Here is a 19,243-nt window from a genome sequence, read left to right on the forward strand (position 1 = left end):
AAATCTTCCGTAGGAGCATTCTTGGCTTCACACCACGATACATATTTCCTCCAGATACAGTGATAGTGCTTCGTCGTTACCTCCTTCCTAGCTTTGATTAGAGTAGGGATGACTTCTCCCGGAATACCTTTCCTAGCTAGGATTTGGTGTTCAACCGCCATGCCGTCAAACGTAACCGCGGTAAGTCTTGGAACACACAGGGCCCCTGTTGCAACAGGTCCTCCCTGGGAGGAAGAGGCCACGGATCTTCTGTGATCATTTCCTGAAGATCTGAATACCAGGCCCTTCGAGGACAATCTGGAACAATGAGTATTGTCTGCACACTTGTTCGTCTTATGATTCTCAATATTTTTGAGATAAGTGGAAGTGGAGGGAACACATAAACCGACTGAAACACCCACGGTATCACCAGGGCGTCCACCGCCACTGCCCGAGGGTCCCTCGACCTGGAACAATAAATCCGAAGCTTTCTGTTGAGGCGTGACGCCATCATGTCTATTTGAGGAAGTCCCCAACGACTTGTTACCTCTGCAAAGACCTCTTGATGAAGTCCCCACTCTCCTGGATGGAGATCGTACCTGCTGAGGAAGTCTGCCTCCCAGTTGTCTACTCCCGGAATGAAGACCGCTGACAGAGCGCTTACATGATTTCCCACCCAGCGAAGAATCCTGGTGGCTTCTGCCATTGCTGCTCTGCTCCTTGTCCCGCCCTGGCGGTTTACATGCGACACGGCTGTGACGTTGTCTGACTGGATCAGAACGGGTAGGTTGCGTAGAAGATTCTCCGCCTGTTGCAGGCCTTTGCATATGGCCCTTAATTCCAGCACATTGATGTGTAGACAAGCCTCTTGGGTTGACCATATTCCCTTAAAAAATTTTTCCTTGAGTGACTGCTCCCCATCCTCGAAGGCTCGCGTACGTGGTCACATGAACCCAATCTTGAATGCCGAACCTGCGACCCTCTAGAAGGTGAGCACTCTGGAGCCACCACAGGAGAGACCCTGGCCCTGGGGGACAGGCTTATCCTCCGATGCATCTGTAGATGGGACCCTGACCACTTGTCAAGAAGGTCCCACTAAAAAGTTCTCGCATGGAACCTGCCGAACGGAATGGCCTCGTAGGCCGCCACCATCTTTCCCAATACTCGAGTGCATTGATGAACTGACACTCTTTTAGGCTTCAGCAGGTCTTTGACCATGTTCTGGAGTTCCTGGGCTTTTTCCATTGGGAGAAAAACCCTCTTTTTATTCCGTGTCCAGAATCATGCCCAAAAATGACAGCCGAGTTGTCGGAACCAACTGCGACTTCGGTAGATTTAGAATCCAGCCGTGTTGTTGTAGTACTCTCAGGGAGAGAGACACGCTTTTTAGTAACTGATCTCTTGATCTTGCCTTTATCAGGAGATTGTCCAAGTATGGGATAATTGTGAACCCCTGCTTACGCAGGAGCACCATAATTTCCGCCATTAACTTGGTGAAAATTCTCGGGGCCGTGGAAAGCCCAAACGGCAACGCCTGAAACTGGTAATGACAATCCTGTACAGCGAATCTCAGGTACGCCTGATGAGGAGTATATATGGGGACATGAAGGTATGCATCCTTTATGTCTAGTGACACCATAAAATCCCCCCCTTCCAGGCTGGAGATCACTGCCCGGAGAGATTCCATCTTGAATTTGAACCTCTTTAAATATAGGTTTAGGGATTTTAGATTCAGAATTGGTCTGACCGAGCCATCCGGCTTCGGGACCACAAATAGGGTTGAATAAAACCCTTTCCCCTGTTGCACTAGGGGAACCTTGATAATCACTTGCTGTTGACACAGCTTTTGTATGGCAGCTGTAACTATTTCCCTCTCTGGGGGAGAAGTTGGCAAGGCCGATTTGAAAAATCGGTGTGGAGGCACATCTTTGAACTCCAGTTTGTAGCCCTGGGATACAATTTCGACCACCCAAGGATCCAAATCCGACTGAACCCAGACTTGGCTGAAGAGTCGAAGACGTGCTCCCACCGATGCGGACTCCCGTAGCGGAGCCCCAGCGTCATGCGGTGGATTTGGTAGTGGCCGGGGAGGATTTTTGTTCCTGGGAACTAGCCGTAGCTGGTGTTCTTTTCCCTCTACCTCTGGCGAGGAAGGAAGAGCCACGCTCCTTTCTGAACTTATGAGACCGAAAGGACTGCATCTGGTATTGAGGTGTTTTCTACTGCTGTGGGGGAACGTAAGGCAAAAAAGAAGACTTACCTGCGGTAGCTGTGGAAACCAGGTCCGCGAGGCCCTCCCCAAATAAAACTTCACCTTTGTAAGGCAAAGCCTCCATATGTCTCTTTGAGTCAGCATCACCTGTCCATTGACGGGTCCACAGGGACCTTCTAGCAGAAACTGCCATGGCATTGGCTCTTGAACCCAAAAGCCCAATATCTCTCGCAGCCTCTCTCATATATAACGCTGCGTCCTTGATGTGACCTAAGGTCAACAAAATACTATCTTTATCTAGGGTGTAAATGTCAGATGACAAGTTATCTGCCCAAGCTGCAATTGCGCTACCCACCCATGCCGACGCTACTGCAGGTCTGAGCAGGGCTCCCGTAGTCGCATAAATTGATTTTAAGGTAGTTTCCTGCCTGCGATCCGCAGGATCCTTTAGGGCCGCCGTGTCCGGGGACGGTAGTGCCACCTTTTTGGACAAGCGCGTCAAGGCCTTGTCCACCGTGGGCGAGGATTCCCACCGTAACCTGTCCTTTAAGGGGAAAGGATACGCCATAATAATTCTCTTGGGAACCTGCAGTCTCTTGTCTGGAGTTTCCCAAGCCTTTTCAAATAAAGCGTTCAGCTCAAGAGATGGGGGAAACGTTACCTCAGGTTTCTTTTCCTTAAACATGCAGACCCTCGTGTCAGGGACAGAGGGGTCCTCTGTGATATGCAAAACATCTTTTATTGCAATAATCATATATTGAATACTCTTGGCCACTCTTGGGTGCAACCTTGCATCATCATAGTCGACACTGGAGTCGGAATCCGTGTCGTTATCAGTGTCTGCTATCTGGGAAAAGGGACGTTTATGGGACCCTGAAGGGTCTTGTGACACAGTACAAGCCATGGATTGACTCCCTGCTTTGTCCAATCTCTTATGTAATAAAGCCACATTAGCATTTAAAACATTCCACATGTCCAACCAATCAGGTGTCGGCTGTGCCGACGGAGACACCACCACCATCTGCTCTGCTTCCTCCCTAGACGAGCCTTCCGCTTCAGACATGTCGACACACACGTACTGACACCCCCACACACACTGGGATATATGAATATGGGGACAGACCCACAATAAGGCCCTTTGGAGAGACAGAGTATGCCAGCACACACCCAGCGCCACTAGATACTGAAACAAAGTCCCAGCCTGTACAGCGCTTTATATATATATACAATTAGCACCAAATAAATGTTTTGCCCCGTTACTTGTTCAGCAGGGGAGAGTCCGGGAGCAGCTTCTCTGCAGCATGCTGTGGAGAAAATGGCGCTGGTTAGTGCTGGAGGATCAAGCTCCGCCCCCTCGACGGTGGGCTTCGGTCCCGCTATTTTTATTATACTGGCAGGGGATTTATTATATTATGCCTCCGCAGTATCTATATACGTGTGTCAGTCTTATGTGAGATAAAAATTGCTGCCCAGGGCGCCCCCCCCTGTGCCCTGCACCCTTGCTGTGCCTGTGTGTGTTGTGGGAGCAATGGCGCGCAGCGCGACCGCTGTTGGTACCTCATGAAGATCTGAAGTCTTCTGCCGCCTTTGAAGTCTTCTTGCTTCCTATACTTACCCGGCTTCGATCTTCCGGAACTGTGAAGAGGACGGCGGCGCGGCTCTGGGACGAACAGCAAGGACGACACCTGTGTTCTGACCCTCTGGAGCTAATGGTGTCCAGTAGCCTAAGAAGCAGAGCCCATCAGTCCAGGAAAGTGGGTCTGCTTCTCTTTCCTCAGTCCCACGATGCAGGGAGCCTGTTGCCAGCAGTGCTCCCTGAAAATAAAAAACCTAACAAAAGTATTTTCAGAGAAACTCAGTAGAGCTCCCCTGCAGTGCATCCAGTCACCTCTGGGCACAGGATCTAACTGAGGTCTGGAGGAGGGGCATAGAGGGTGGAGCCAGTTCACACCCATCTAAAGTCTTAGAGTGCCCATGTCTCCTGCGGAGCCCGTCTATACCCCATGGTCCTTACGGAGTCCCCAGCATCCTCTAGGACGTAAGAGAAATGTCAGTTAGGAGCTAATTGGTTGGGACTTTATCTCTGTGCACTTTATCTCCATCCAAGGCTTTAGTAAATAGACCCCACTGTGTTACAGATTTTCTTTATGATTTTATGGTTGCAGTGCTCCAATAATATAACAACTTAAAACAAGGCATTACATTTATATATGGGAAGCAGAAAGCTTCCAGACGAATGGGATCCCGTCGGTCAATATACCGACTCCGGGATCCCGAAGGAGGACGCAATGCCCGAGTCTACATGCCGACGCTGCTCAGGATGCCGGCGTCACATTAGCGACAGCCAGCATCCCGATCCTCCTGCCATGTGGGGGGAGGGGTGATGAAGGTTAAGTTTAGACAAGAAAAGGGGGAGGTTAGCGTTACAGAGCAGGGGCGAAAAGCTTAGGGACCGGGGAGGGAAGGCTAGGTTTAGGCACTTAGAGGGGGAGGTTAGTATTAGGCATCAAGCGGGGATGGTTACTGTTAAGCACGCCAAGGGAGGGTTATGGTAGGGAAAAGGTGAGTTAAAGCCCTTAATGGGGGGCTGTCGGGATGCTGATGGGACGGGACGGGACACCGCTGTTGGTATACTGACAGCCAGCATCCCGTCCATCATCAAATCATAAAGAACCCTTATATATTAAGCAACAAACACACTTTAGTAGCAAAATAAAAATATATTTATTTCAAACTCTGAAAACAGATTCAATTGCATATCAAACCCCATCATCCTTTCTAGATTCTGATATTATACCAGTGTCCGTAGAGTCACATAATCCCAAAAATTAAAATATTCGAAATAGTCCGTTAATATTGATATTAAAGAAAATAAAAATTTTAAATATAGTTAAAGGAACATAGTTTACAGTTTTGTTTCTGGTACAATTATTTCCATAGTGGGGAGTTTTGCGGTTTCTACTTCCAGCCTCAGTAAGTCATTAACGACATGTCACAATTTCTAGTGCGGGTCATACTGAAATGTAAAGCCATAGCAAGTTAAAGCCATATTAATTGAACTTTTAATGGGCTTTGTGACACAAATGTACTTGTCACAAATCCTTCTTTCCTGGCAGCATTCCATATTCCTTTGGATATGGTTGACTTAACAGTATTATCACGCAGTATTATGAGTATGTTACACACCTTCAAAATCACCTAAGCTTTATTACAGCAAACGATATACCATTAACATGATTTTGTGCACAGCTAGCACCCATGCACTGTTTCCCAAGAACAGATATCTTTTCTCTCTTCATATGTTAAATGCTAAGAATGGATGTATATCCAGGAATAGATCTGCGCAGTTCTATTAATGATAATCAGCCCAATGTCCAGTATCAAAACTAGGGAAGGAAAAAAAAAACACATTGAAATAGCTGTAAACAAATAATTAAATTAAATTACTGATTTGTACATAATCTAAACTATGTATCATTTAATTTAAATTTTAATTTAAATGAAACTAATTTAAGGTAGTATGTTTTTTTTTTTTCAAAAATGTTTTTATTTTCAATTTTCCTTGTATACATTTTCGTTACAATGCCAATAAAGCAGTAATTGGAATAATAAGTAAATAAACAATATAGTGGAAAATGACTGTAATACAAAATGTTCTATCCAAATTATAGAATCCATAAAGTATCAAAACGGTATATTATCAATCAGGAAGAAAGTAATCTTCCAAGGAAGAGAATAAAGAGAAAGAAGAAAAGAAGAGGAGAAGAAGATATAGAAGAGTAGGACAAGAAGAAAGAAAGGATGTATGATGTAAAGAAAAGAGGAGAGGGAAGGGGTCGCCTGTAGCCCTGCAACACCAAAAAAAAAAAAAAAAAAAAAAGGGGGGGGGGGGGGGGGAGGATGTTAACTCAATCGAATGGGGGGTTCAGATAGAAATATTGCATTCATACCATAGAGTTGTACGAAAACAATTATGAATCTGAGTCTTTGTTGAAATGTTTAAAGTATCAATAAAGGATTCCCAGACCTCAAAAAATGTCTCAATGCGTTGTTCTTTATGTAATGAAGTCTCCATCCAATCCATTTTAAACACGTGAAAAAGTTTATCTTTAAACATTTGTAAGGAAGGAGGAGATGAATGTATCCATTGCTGTAAGATACATTTTTTCGCCACAGCTGATATAATTAACAATAGCTTGCGACAACCCGGAGATATTCTAGAAGTGGTTGTCAGTATGCCAAAAATGGCCCACTCAGGGGACAAAGGTAGAAAATTAACTAAATCTTAAATGGCGAATTGTTTTATTTGAAGCCAGAATTTTTTAATGAGTACAATCCCACAAACAGTGAAAAAGAGTAGCCTCAGGTCGAGTGCACTTTGAACATGTCGAACCGGAAGACAACCCCATCAACTGACAGCGAGAAGGTGATAGGTATCCCCTGTAAAAATTTTTGAAGAACATTTCCTGGTACATAATGGCTGGGAGGGTACGACTGGAATATAAAAGCGCTTTTAGAATGGTTGCTTCACTAAGATCAGGAAAGTGTCTCTGCCATCTAGTAATGCCTGTGTCGTAGTGGCCTTCATAATACGGTGTTCGTAATATTTTATAAAACATAGAAATAGCTCCTCTAGCATTGAATAAAGATTGAAAGGCAATATCCAATTGGTTCGTCCAGTCCATGGGAGAAAGATAGGAAGTCATTTTGGAGACATAATGTTGTGCTTGCATAAAGGCAAAATTATGAGTTTGTAAAAAAGAAAATTTAGATTGAGCCTGAGAAAAAGTAAGAGTATGTTTTGTGGTTGCATCAGTAAGCTGACGAATTGTAGTAAGCCCCTGTTGGGCCCATAAAGTAAAGGGAGCAGAAGCCAAACCGTGTTGAAAGCTCACATTGCCAAGCCAAGGGAGAAACATAGAGTATGAGACGTTAAGTCTCCATTTATTGCGGATCGTATGCCAAACTGACCATGCTGACATTAAGAGAGGGTTGTCTAATATTTCTGTTGGGATGTCAGATTTATGAAAATGTAAAAAACAGACCAAATCTATATTGGTAAGGAAGGACTGTTCCACTAAATAATTAGAATATAATTCAGAATGTGAAATCCAATCCTTAATATGTCTACATACAGCAGCATAATTATAGATTTCCATATTTGGAAAATGAATACCTCCAGATTTAGTTCTTTGTAACAATCGGAGACTAAGGTGAGGTTTTGTTTTTTTCCAAATAAATTGTCGGAAAGCCGCATCAATTCGTTTAAGATCCGTCTTAGTAAACACAAGTGGCAGAACCTGAATAGGGTATAGCAGCTTCGGGAAGGTAAGCATCTTTATAAGGTTGGCTCTTCCCAGGTAAGATAACCGTAAATGTTGCCAACCGTCTAACTCCTTAAGGACTGTATCAATAGTACTTTTTATATTAATGGTATATAAATCATAGATATTTCTAGGAAGGCGAATCCCTAAGAGATATAAGTATCTGCCCATTTCAGATTATAAGGTAGTATGTTAACTTTTACTGATTTTTTTTTTTTTTTTTTAGATGGCACTTTAAAACATAAAAGAAACAAATAAAAGTAATACATTAGGGGGCATATCCAAATGCAACCAAAATTAAAAATGTTCCTACGGCACAGGCTTTTTGATTTTTTTATGCACCCCATATTGATTTATTTAAACAAAAAAATAATTAAAGTGGATGCAAATTACTCCCAAACCACCTTTTTTTCTACTTTTTTGGAACATTTGGTTTGTATTTAAACCAAAAAAGTTAGCTTTATATCATTTTTTTTTTTTTTACTTTAAAAAATACTTTAAAAAAAAAACTTTACAAATCCAAAGCATTTTAACAGCACAAATTATTTTTCTTTGGGACAGTAATCAACATCTACACTGTTACATTACTTTAAAAAAAAAAAATCAGGGTACAGGCTAATTTGGCCATTTTTTTTTCTCTATTATTTTGAAGGAACAATTATCATTATCAATTTTTCTCAATTGGATAGCGCGGAAATCAGGAGCGTTTATATCAGCGTTAATTTAAAAAATAGATTGCGACAGCCATGGTAAGTTTCCCCGCACAAATTTGGCTTTTTGAATATGTGCCACGGAGAAAGCTGTAAAATTAGTTTTTTTTACAGCAAATTCACCTTTCGTGACAGCGGAAGACGGTGCAGGCAACTTGCTCACACAGACACAGAATAAACAGATAATAAAACACTAGATGAGGTAACCGTTTAGAACCCTAGACACACTGATGTTAATTATAATTATTTTTTTTATTCAATTTTCACTTTCATCTCAGCAAACGTTTTAGATTGAAAGCTTTGCAGAGCAGGGAACTCTCCTGCTCCATTTTTCACTGTATCCAGAGATTGCAAAGTGCTGCTGGATATGTCAGGACTATAAAATAATGATAAATATAGTAAATGTAATGTTAATCATCATTGCACCTTAAATTGGATGTTATAGTGCTCAGCTTTCATAAAGATTAGGCAGTGCTGGTTATAGAAGAGGCCTTACCACCACACGCTCATCCAAGAAGAGACACCAGCATCACAAATCCCATAAACTGAGTAAACAGTATCACCGGAGTAAGGAATGACCACACCGGCCATAGAGAAACGTTGATGCTGCAAACAAGCAAAAAGCAAACCAAAAACAGATATTATGTAACAAAGTTAAGTATTATACTGAAAACACATCATTGGTATATACTAGAATAAAGGCATCCAAACTTTTTTCTTGGAGTGCCATATTAATAAAATCACTTTGAACAAAGGGGCCACTAAATTTTGCTCATAAGCCAGAGATCTCAGCATTGTCCAACTATCTGACGCCAAACAAGATGCTAAAATTCTAAAGGCAAACCCTAAAGTATTTTAAGGAGAGATTTTATCTTAAAAAAAAAAAAAAAAATATTAAGATTGTGGCCCCAGTTCACATTATGCAATCCTGGTATTGCCCCCAGTTCACGTTCACATCCTCCCAGTGTCTCCAATGGAAATGAGGTGACCAACTTTTACCTCACTTATACACAGTAGAGTGGGCAGCAGGGAGAGTAGAATGGGCACTATGGAAAGTTGTCTGTAAGGGCAGATACCTGCTATGATCCCACACTGAGCATGGGCTGTAAAGCTGATAGTCCAGCAGGAGCCTCTGCTATGACCTCCTGCCTTTCTGTCACCATCATTATTTCTGGGACAACCCCCTTTAGCACGCTCCACTAATTGCTCACAGACTGACGAGAGGGCCACTCTGACATCCAAACTGTGGTCCGGTCACTGGGCCGGATTGCAGGCGTTTCACACACAGCTTTAACACTCCCTGACTAAAATGTTTACCTTAGAACAGGGGTTCTCAAACTCGGTCCTCAGGACCCCACACAGCGCATGTTTTGTAGGTAACCCAGCAGGTGCACAGGTGCATTAATTACTCACTGACACATTTTAAAAGGTCCGCAGGTGGAGCTAATTATTTCACTTGTGATTCTGTGAGGAGACCTGCAAAACATGCACTGTGTGGGGTCCTGAGGACCGAGTTTGAGAACCTGTGCCTTAGAACATCATGATCTTACGAGATCATTTTCTATGGAAATATAAAAAGTGAAACTCACCAGACTGCTGCCACTAGGAATGTTACAATAGCGATGGGAACAAGAGCTGGATACTTAGCGTCATAATCACAAATCCCACACCGCCATTCAAGATAAACGATGCAGTAAAGTGCTATGGAAAGACTGACGACCAGTGACAAGGCACCAACAAGGAGCCACAAGCTGTAAGACAAAACACAAAGCATTGCATGCCACAGTGCCTACTTATGCTAAATACATATCGATATTAGCATATATTAAATGTATACGTTGTTTCTGCATTGTTTTTATGAAATAATAAATGTTTTTTTTATGTTGTGCTGGTATAAATTCAGATACTACCGGGGAATCCAATTCACTGCACTGTTTGTCACACAGGGGATAATGCGGGTTCCGCGCAGCATCCGTATGATAGATCTACAATGCCTAGACAAATAGTCAATATGCCAACATGCATTAGGTCAAAAGGTTGACCCCACAATGGTCGACATAAGATTTTTGGAGTTAACTATTTTTATAATTAGGGTCACAAATAATGAAACATAGAAAATAAGAATTTACTTACCGATAATTCTATTTCTCGTAGTCCGTAGTGGATGCTGGGGACTCCGTCAGGACCATGGGGAATAGCGGCTCCGCAGGAGACAGGGCACAAAAATAAAGCTTTAGGATTAGGTGGTGTGTACTGGCTCCTCCCCCTATGACCCTCCTCCAAGCCTCAGTTAGGATACAGTGCCCGGACGAGCGTACACAATAAGGAAGGATATTGAACCCCGGGTAAGACTCATACCAGCCACACCAATCACACCGTATAACTTGTGATCTGAACCCAGTTAACAGTATGACAAACGTAGGAGCCTCTGAACAGACGGCTCACAACAAATAACAACCCGATTTTTTTGTAACAATAACTATGTACAAGTATTGTAGACAATCCGCACTTGGGATGGGCGCCCAGCATCCACTACGGACTACGAGAAATAGAATTATCGGTAAGTAAATTCTTATTTTCTCTAACGTCCTAAGTGGATGCTGGGGACTCCGTCAGGACCATGGGGATTATACCAAAGCTCCCAAACGGGCGGGAGAGTGCGGATGACTCTGCAGCACCGAATGAGAGAACTCAAGGTCCTCCTCAGCCAGGGTATCAAATTTGTAGAATTTTGCAAACGTGTTTGCCCCTGACCAAGTAGCAGCTCGGCAGAGTTGTAATGCCGAGACTCCCCGGGCAGCCGCCCAGGATGAGCCCACTTTCCTTGTGGAATGGGCCTTGACAGATTTAGGTTGTGGCAAGCCTGCCACAGAATGTGCAAGTTGAATTGTGCTACAAATCCAACGAGCAATCGTCTGCTTAGAAGCAGGAGCACCCATCTTGTTGGGTGCATACAATATAAGCAGTGAGTCAGACTTTCTGACTCCCGCCGTTCTTGAAATATATATTTTCAATGCCTGGACCACGTCCAACAACTTGGAATCCTCCAACTCGTTAGTAGCCGCAGGCACCACAATAGGCTGGTTCAGGTGAAACGCTGACACCACCTTAGGCAGAAAATGAGGACGCGTCCGCAGTTCTGCCCTGTCCGTATGGAAAAATCAGATATGGGCTCTTATATGATAAAGCCGCCAATTCTGATACTCTCCTGGCTGAAGCCAGGGCCAGTAGCATGGTTACTTTCCATGTGAGATACTTCAGCTCCACCGATTTGAGCAGCTCAAACCAATGGGATTTGAGAAAATCCAAGACTACATTAAGATCCCACGGTGCCACTGGGGGCACAACCGGGGGCTGTATATGTAGTACTCCTTTTACAAAAGTCTGGACTTCAGGAACTGAAGCCAATTCTTTCTGGAAGAAAATCGACAGGGCCGAAATTTGAACCTTAATGGACCCCAATTTGAGGCCCATAGACAATCCTGTTTGCAGGAAATGTAGGAATCGACCCAGTTGAAATTCCTCCGTGGGGGCCTTCCTGGCCTCACACCACGCAACATATTTTCTCCAAATGCGGTGATAATGTTGTGCAGTCACCTCCTTCCTGGCTTTTACCAGTGTAGGAATGACCTCTTCCGGAATGCCTTTTTCCTTTAGAATTCGGCGTTCAACCGCCATGCCGTCAAACGCAGCCGCGGTAAGTCTTGGAATAGACACGGTCCCTGCTGAAGCAGGTCCCGTCTTAGAGGTAGAGGCCACGGATCCTCCGTGAGCATCTCTTGAAGTTCCGGGTACCAAGTTCTTCTTGGCCAATCCGGAGCCACTAGTATCGTTCTTACTCCCTTCTGCCGTATAATTCTCAGTACTTTTGGTATGAGAGGCAGAGGAGGGAACACATACACTGACTGGAACACCCACGGTGTTACCAGAGCGTCCACAGCTATTGCCTGAGGATCTCTTGACCTGGCGCAATACCTGTCCAGTTTTTTGTTGAGGCGGGACGCCATCATATCCACCATTGGTTTTTCCCAACGGTTCACAATCATGTGGAAGACTTCTGGATGAAGTCCCCACTCTCCCGGGTGTAGATCGTGTCTGCTGAGGAAGTCTGCTTCCCAGTTGTCCACTCCCGGAATGAATACTGCTGACAGTGCTATCACATGATCTTCCGCCCAGCGAAGAATCCTTGCAGCTTCTGCCATTGCTGTCCTGCTTCTTGTGCTGCCCTGTCTGTTTACATGGGCGACTGCCGTGATGTTGTCCGACTGGATCAACACCGGCTGACCCTGAAGCAGGGGTTTTGCCAGACTTAGAGCATTGTAAATCGCTCTTAGCTCCAGTATATTTATGTGAAGAGACATCTCCAGGCTTGACCATACTCCCTGGAAGTTTCTTCCTTGTGTGACCGCTCCCCAGCCTCTCAGACTGGCATCCGTGGTCACCAGGACCCAGTCCTGTATGCCGAATCTGCGGCCCTCTAACAGATGAGCACTCTGCAACCACCACAGAAGAGACACCCTTGTCCGTGGCGATAAGGTTATCCGCTGATGCATCTGCAGATGCGATCCGGACCATTTGTCCAGCAGATCCCACTGAAAAGTTCGTGCGTGGAATCTGCCGAATGGAATCGCTTTGTAAGAAGCCACCATCTTTCCCAGGACTCTTGTGCATTGATGCACAGACACTGTCCCTGGTTTTAGGAGGTTCCTGACAAGTTCGGATAACTCCCTGGCTTTCTCCTCCGGAAGAAACACCTTTTTCTGTACCGTGTCCAGAATCATTCCCAGGAACAGCAGACGTGTTGTCGGGGTCAACTGAGATTTTGGAAAATTCAGAATCCACCCGTGTTGTTGCAGCACTACTTGGGTTAGTGCTACTCCGTCCTCCAGCTGTTCTCTGGACCTTGCCCTTATCAGGAGATCGTCCAAGTAAGGGATAATTAATACGCCTCTTCTTCGCAGAAGAATCATCATTTCGGCCATTACCTTGGTAAAGACCCGAGGTGCCGTGGACAATCCAAACGGCAGCGTCTGAAACTGATAATGACAGTTTTGCACCACGAACCTGAGGTACCCTTGATGTGAAGGGCAAATTGGGACATGCAGGTAAGCATCCTTTATGTCCAGGGACACCATAAAGTCCCCTTCTTCCAGATTCGCTATCACTGCTCTGAGTGACTCCATCTTGAACTTGAATTTTTGTATGTACAGGTTCAAAGATTTCAGATTTAGAATAGGTCTTACCGAGCCGTCCGGCTTCGGTACCACAATAGCGTGGAGTAATACCCCTTTCCCTGTTGTAGGATGGGTACCTTGACTATCACCTGCTGAGCAAACAGCTTGTGAATGGCTTCCAATACCGTCGCCCTGTCTGAGGGAGACGTTGGCAAAGCAGACTTTAGGAACCGGCGAGGGGGAGACTTCTCGAATTCCAACCTGTAACCCTGAGATACTACCTGCAGAATCCAGGGGTCCACCTGTGAGCAAGCCCACTGTGCGCTGAAATTCTTGAGTCGACCCCCCACCGTTCCTGAGTCCGCTTGTAAGGCCCCAGCGTCATGCTGAGGGCTTTGCAGAACCCTGGGAGGGCTTCTGTTCCTGGGCAGGGGCTGCTTGCTGCCCTCTCTTACCCCTTCCTCTGCCCCGAGGCAGATATGACTGTCCTTTTGTCCGCTTGTTCTTATAGGACCGAAAGGACTGCGGCTGAAAAGACGGTGTCTTTTTCTGTTGGGAGGGGGTCTGAGGTAAAAAGGTGGATTTTCCGGCAGTTGCCGTGGCCACCAGATCCGATAGACCGACGCCAAATAATTCCTCCCCTTTATACGGCAATACTTCCATATGTCGTTTGGAATCCGCATCACCTGACCACTGTCGCGTCCATAAACTCCTTCTGGCAGATATGGACATCGCATTTACTCTCGACGCCAGAGTGCAAATATCTCTCTGCGCATCTCGCATATAAAGGAAAGCATCCTTTAATTGCTCTATAGTCAATAAAATACTGTCCCTATCCAGGGTATCAATATTTTCAGTCAGGGACTCCAACCAGACGACCCCAGCACTGCACATCCAGGCTGAGGCGATGGCCGGTCGCAGTATAACACCAGTATGTGTGTATATACTTTTTAGGGTAGTTTCCAGTCTCCTATCTGCTGGATCCTTGAGGGCGGCCGTATCAGGAGACGGTAACGCCACTTGTTTTGATAAGCGTGTGAGCGCCTTATCCACCCTAGGGGGTGTTTCCCAGCGCGCCCTAATCTCTGGCGGGAAAGGGTATAATGCTAATAACTTTTTTGAAATTAGCATTTTTCTATCTGGGTTAACCCACGCTTCATCACATACATCATTTAATTCATCTGATTCAGGAAAAAATAAGAATTTACTTACCGATAATTCTATTTCTCGTAGTCCGTAGTGGATGCTGGGGACTCCGTCAGGACCATGGGGGGGATAGCGGGCTCCGCAGGAGACAGGGCACATCTAAAAAGCTTTTTAGGTCACATGGTGTGTACTGGCTCCTCCCCCTATGACCCTCCTCCAAGCCTCAGTTAGGTACTGTGCCCGGACGAGCGTACACAATAAGGAAGGATCTTGAATCCCGGGTAAGACTCATACCAGCCACACCAATCACACCGTACAACTTGTGATCTGAACCCAGTTAACAGTATGATAACAAAACGAAGTAGCCTCCGAAAAGATGGCTCACAACAATAGTAATAACCCGATTTTTGTAACAATAACTATGTACAAGCATTGTAGACAATCCGCACTTGGGATGGGCGCCCAGCATCCACTACGGACTACGAGAAATAGAATTATCGGTAAGTAAATTCTTATTTTCTCTAACGTCCTAGTGGATGCTGGGGACTCCGTCAGGACCATGGGGATTATACCAAAGCTCCCAAACGGGCGGGAGAGTGCGGATGACTCTGCAGCACCGAATGAGAGAACTCCAGGTCCTCCTCAGCCAGGGTATCAAATTTGTAGAATTTAGCAAACGTGTTTGCCCCTGACCAAGTAGCTGCTCGGCAAAGTTGTAAAGCCGAGACCCCTCGGGCAGCCGCCCAAGATGAGCCCACTTTTCGTGTGCAATGGGCTTTTACAGATTTTGGCTGTGGCAGGCCTGCCACAGAATGTGCAAGCTGAATTGTACTACAAATCCAGCGTGCAATAGACTGCTTAGAAGCATGAGCACCCAGCTTGTTGGGTGTATACAGTATAAACAGCAAGTCAGACTTTCTGACTCCAGCCGTCCTAACTATATATATATATATATATTTTTAGGGCCCTGACCACGTCTAGTAACTTGGAGTCCTCCAAGTCCCTAGTAGCCGCAGGCACCACAAGAGGTTGTTTCAGGTGAAAACGCTGACACCCCTTCATGAAGAAAACTGGAGACGAGTCCCAGTTCTGTCCTGTTCAAATGGAAAATTTTAATATGGGCTTTTGTAAGACAAAGCCGCCCATTCTGACAAACGCCTGGCCGAGGCCAGGGCTAACAACATGGTCACTTCCCATGTGAGATATTTGTCAACAGCATGGTCACTTTCCATGTGAGATATTTCAAATCCACAGATTTGAGCGGTTCAAACCAATATGATTTTAAGAAATCCCAACACTATGTTGAGATCTCACGGTGCCCCTAGGGGCACAAAAAAGCTGTATATGCAATACATCCTTTACAATCTGGACTTCAGGAACTGAAGTCAATTCTTTCTGGAAGAAAATCTACAGGGCCGAAATTTAAATGTTAATGAACCCCAATTTGAGGTCCAAAACACTCCTGTTTTCAGGAAGTGTAGAAATCGACCTAGTTGAATTTCCGTCGTGGAGCCTTCCTGGCCTCACCCACGCAACATATTTTCACCACATGTGGTGATGACGTTGTGCGGTCACCTCCTTCCTGGCTTTGACCAGGGTAGGTATGACCTCTTATGGAATGCCTTCTCCCCTCAGGATCCGGCATTCAACCGCCATGCCGTCAAACGCAGCCGCGGTAAGTCTTGGAATAGACATGGTACTTGCTGAATCAAGTCCCTTCTTAGCTCCCCAGGCCCTTAGTCCTCTGTGAGCATTTCTTGAAGTTCCGGGTACCAAGTCCCTCTTGGCCAATCCGGAGCCACTAGTATAGTTCATACTCCTCTATGTCTTATAATTCTCAATACCCTGGTTATGAGAAACAGAGGAGGGAACACATACACAGACTGGTACACCCACGGTGTTACCAGAACATCCGCAGCTATCGCCTGAAGGTCTCATGACCTGGCGGAATACCTGTCCCGTTTTTGTTCGGGCGGGACGCCATCATGTCCACCTTTGGTCTTTGCCAACGGTCCACAATCATGTTGAAAAACTTCCCTATGAAGTTTCCACTCTCCCGGGTGGAAGTCATGCCTGCTGAGGAAGTCTGCTTCCCAGTCGTCCACTCCCGGAAAGAACACTGCTGACAGTGCTATCACATGATTTTCCTCCTAGCGAAAAATCCTTGCAGTTTTCACTGCCCTCCTGCTTCTTGTGCCGCCCTTCTGTTTACGTGGGCGACTGCCGTGATGTTATCCCACTGGATCAATACCGGCTGACCTTGAAGCAGAGGTCTAGCTAAGTTTAGAGCATTATAAATTTGCTCTAAGCTTATTTATGTGGAGAGAATTCTCCAGACTTAATCACACTTCCCTGGAAATTTTTTCCCTGTGTGACTGTTCCCCAGCCTCTCAGGCTGGCCTCCGTGGTCACCGGCATCCAATCCTGAATGCCGAATCTGCGGCCCTCTAGAAGATGAGCACTCTGTAATCACCACAGGAGAGACACCCTTTTCCTTGGATATAGGGTTATCCGCTGATGCATCTGAGGATGCGATCCGGACCATTTGTCCAGCAGATCCCACTGAAGAGTTCTTGCGGGAAATCTGCCGAATGGAATTGCTTCGTAATAAGCCACCATTTTTACCAGGACTCTTGTGCAATGATGCACTGACACTTTTCCTGGTTTTAGGAGGATCCCGATTAGCTCGGATAACTCCCTGGTTTTCTCCACTGGGAGAAACACGTTTTTCTGGACTGTGTCCAGAATCTTCCCTAGGAACAGTAGACGTGTCGTCGGAAAAAGCTGCGATTTTGGAATATTTAGAATCCACTCGTGCTGTCGTAGAACTACTTAAGATAGTGCTACTCCGACCTCCAACTGTTCTCTGGACCTTGCCCTTATCAGGAAAGCGTCCATGTTTCTTTTAAGAAAAATCATCATTCCGGCCATTACCTTGGTAAAGACCCGGGGCGCCGTGGACCATCCAAACGGCAGCGTCTGAACTGATAGTGACAGTTCTGTACCAGGAACCTGAAGTACCCTTGGTGAGAAGGGCAAATTTGGACCTGTAGGTAAACGTCCCTGATATCCAGTGACATCATATCGTCCCCTTCTTCCTGGTTCGCTATCACTGCTCCGAGTGACTCCATCTTGATTTGAACGCTTGTATGTAAGTGTTCAAATATTTCAGATCTCACCGAGCCGGTTGGCTTCAGTACCACAATATAGTGTGGAATACTACCCCCTTCCTTGTTGTAAGAAGGGTACTTTGATTATCACCTGCTGGGAATACAGCCTGTGAATTGTGTGAGGGGGAGACGTCTCGAATTTCCAATGTACACCTGGGATATTACATGTAGGATCCCGGAGTTCCCTTGCGAGTGTTGCTGAAACTCTTGAGATGACCCCCTACCGCACCTGAGTCCGCTTGTACGGCCCCAGCGTTATGCTGCGGACTTGGCAGAAGCCGTGAGGAGCTTCTGTTCCTGGGAATGAGCTGCTTGCTGCAGTCTTCTTCCCTTTCCTCTCCCCCTGGGCAGATATGACTGGCCTTCGCCCGCCTGCCCGTATGGGGACGAAAGGACTGAGACTGAAAAGACTGTGTCCTTTTCTGCCAATATGTGACTCGGGGTAACAAAAGGTGGATTTTTCAGCTGTTGCCATGGCCACCAGGTCCAATGGACCGCCCCTTTATACGGCAATACTTCCATATGCCGTCTGGAATCTGCCTCACCTGACCACTGTCGTGTCTTCGTCTGGCAGATATGTACATCACATTTACTCTTTGATGCCAGAATGCAAATATGCCTCTGCGCATCACACATATATAGAAATGCATCCCTAAAATGCTCTATAGACAATAAAATCCTGTCCCTGTCAAGGGTATCAAAATTTTCAGTCAGGAAATCCGACCAAGCCCCCTCAGCGCTGCACATCCAGGCTGAGGCGATTGCTGGTCGTAGTATAACACCAGTATGTGTGTATATACTGTTATGATATTTTTCAGCTTCCTATCAGCTGGCTCCTTGAGGGCGGCCGTATCTGGAAACGGTAACGCCATGTTTTTTATATGCGTGTGAGCGCCTTGTCCACCCTAAGGTGTGTTTTCCAACTCGCCCTTACTACTGGCGGGAAAAAGGGTATACCGCCCATAACTTTCTGTCGGAGGAACCCCACGTATCATCACACACTTCATTTAATTTATCTGATTCAGGCAAAACTACAAGTAGTTTATTCCCACCCTACAAAATACCCTTATTTGTGGTACTTGTGGTATCAGAAATACGTAACACCTCCTTCATTGCCCTTAACATGTAACTTGTGGCCCTAAAGGAAAAATACGTTTGTTTCTTCACCGTCGACACTGGGGTCAGTGTCCGTGTCAGTGTCTGTCGACCGACTGAGGTAAATGGGCATTTTTACAAGCCCCTGACGGTGTCTGAGACGCCTGGACCGATACTAATTTGTCCGCCGGCTGTCTCATGTCGTCAACCGGCTTGCAGCGTGTTGACATTATCACGTAATTCCATAAGTAAGCCATCCATTCTGGTGTCGACTCCCTAGAGAGTGACATCACCATTACAGGCAATTTTCTCCGTCTCCTCACCAACATTTTCCTCATACATGTCGACACACACGTACCGACCTACAGCACACACATACAGGGAATGCTCTGATAGAGGACAGGACCCACTAGCCCTTTGGGGAGACAGAGGG

General features: G+C 45.6%; 1 protein-coding gene across 1 annotated transcript in view; it reads right to left on the reverse strand.

Moving 5' to 3' along the window:
* Positions 1-4,891: 4,891 nt before the first annotated feature.
* The window catches only part of TMEM128 (transmembrane protein 128), a 31,936-nt gene continuing 17,584 nt past the window's right edge, over positions 4,892-19,243 (reverse strand). The window contains exons 3-5 of the mRNA XM_063923207.1: positions 9,815-9,976; positions 8,722-8,831; positions 4,892-5,577 (exon numbers count right to left, since the gene is read on the reverse strand). Coding sequence (XP_063779277.1) covers positions 8,732-8,831; positions 9,815-9,976 — 262 coding nt within the window. The 3' untranslated portion in view covers positions 4,892-5,577; positions 8,722-8,731. The remainder of the gene's footprint in view (positions 5,578-8,721; positions 8,832-9,814; positions 9,977-19,243) is intronic.

This window comes from Pseudophryne corroboree, chromosome 1, assembly GCF_028390025.1.
Source record: "Pseudophryne corroboree isolate aPseCor3 chromosome 1, aPseCor3.hap2, whole genome shotgun sequence".
Taxonomy (NCBI): domain Eukaryota; kingdom Metazoa; phylum Chordata; class Amphibia; order Anura; family Myobatrachidae; genus Pseudophryne; species Pseudophryne corroboree.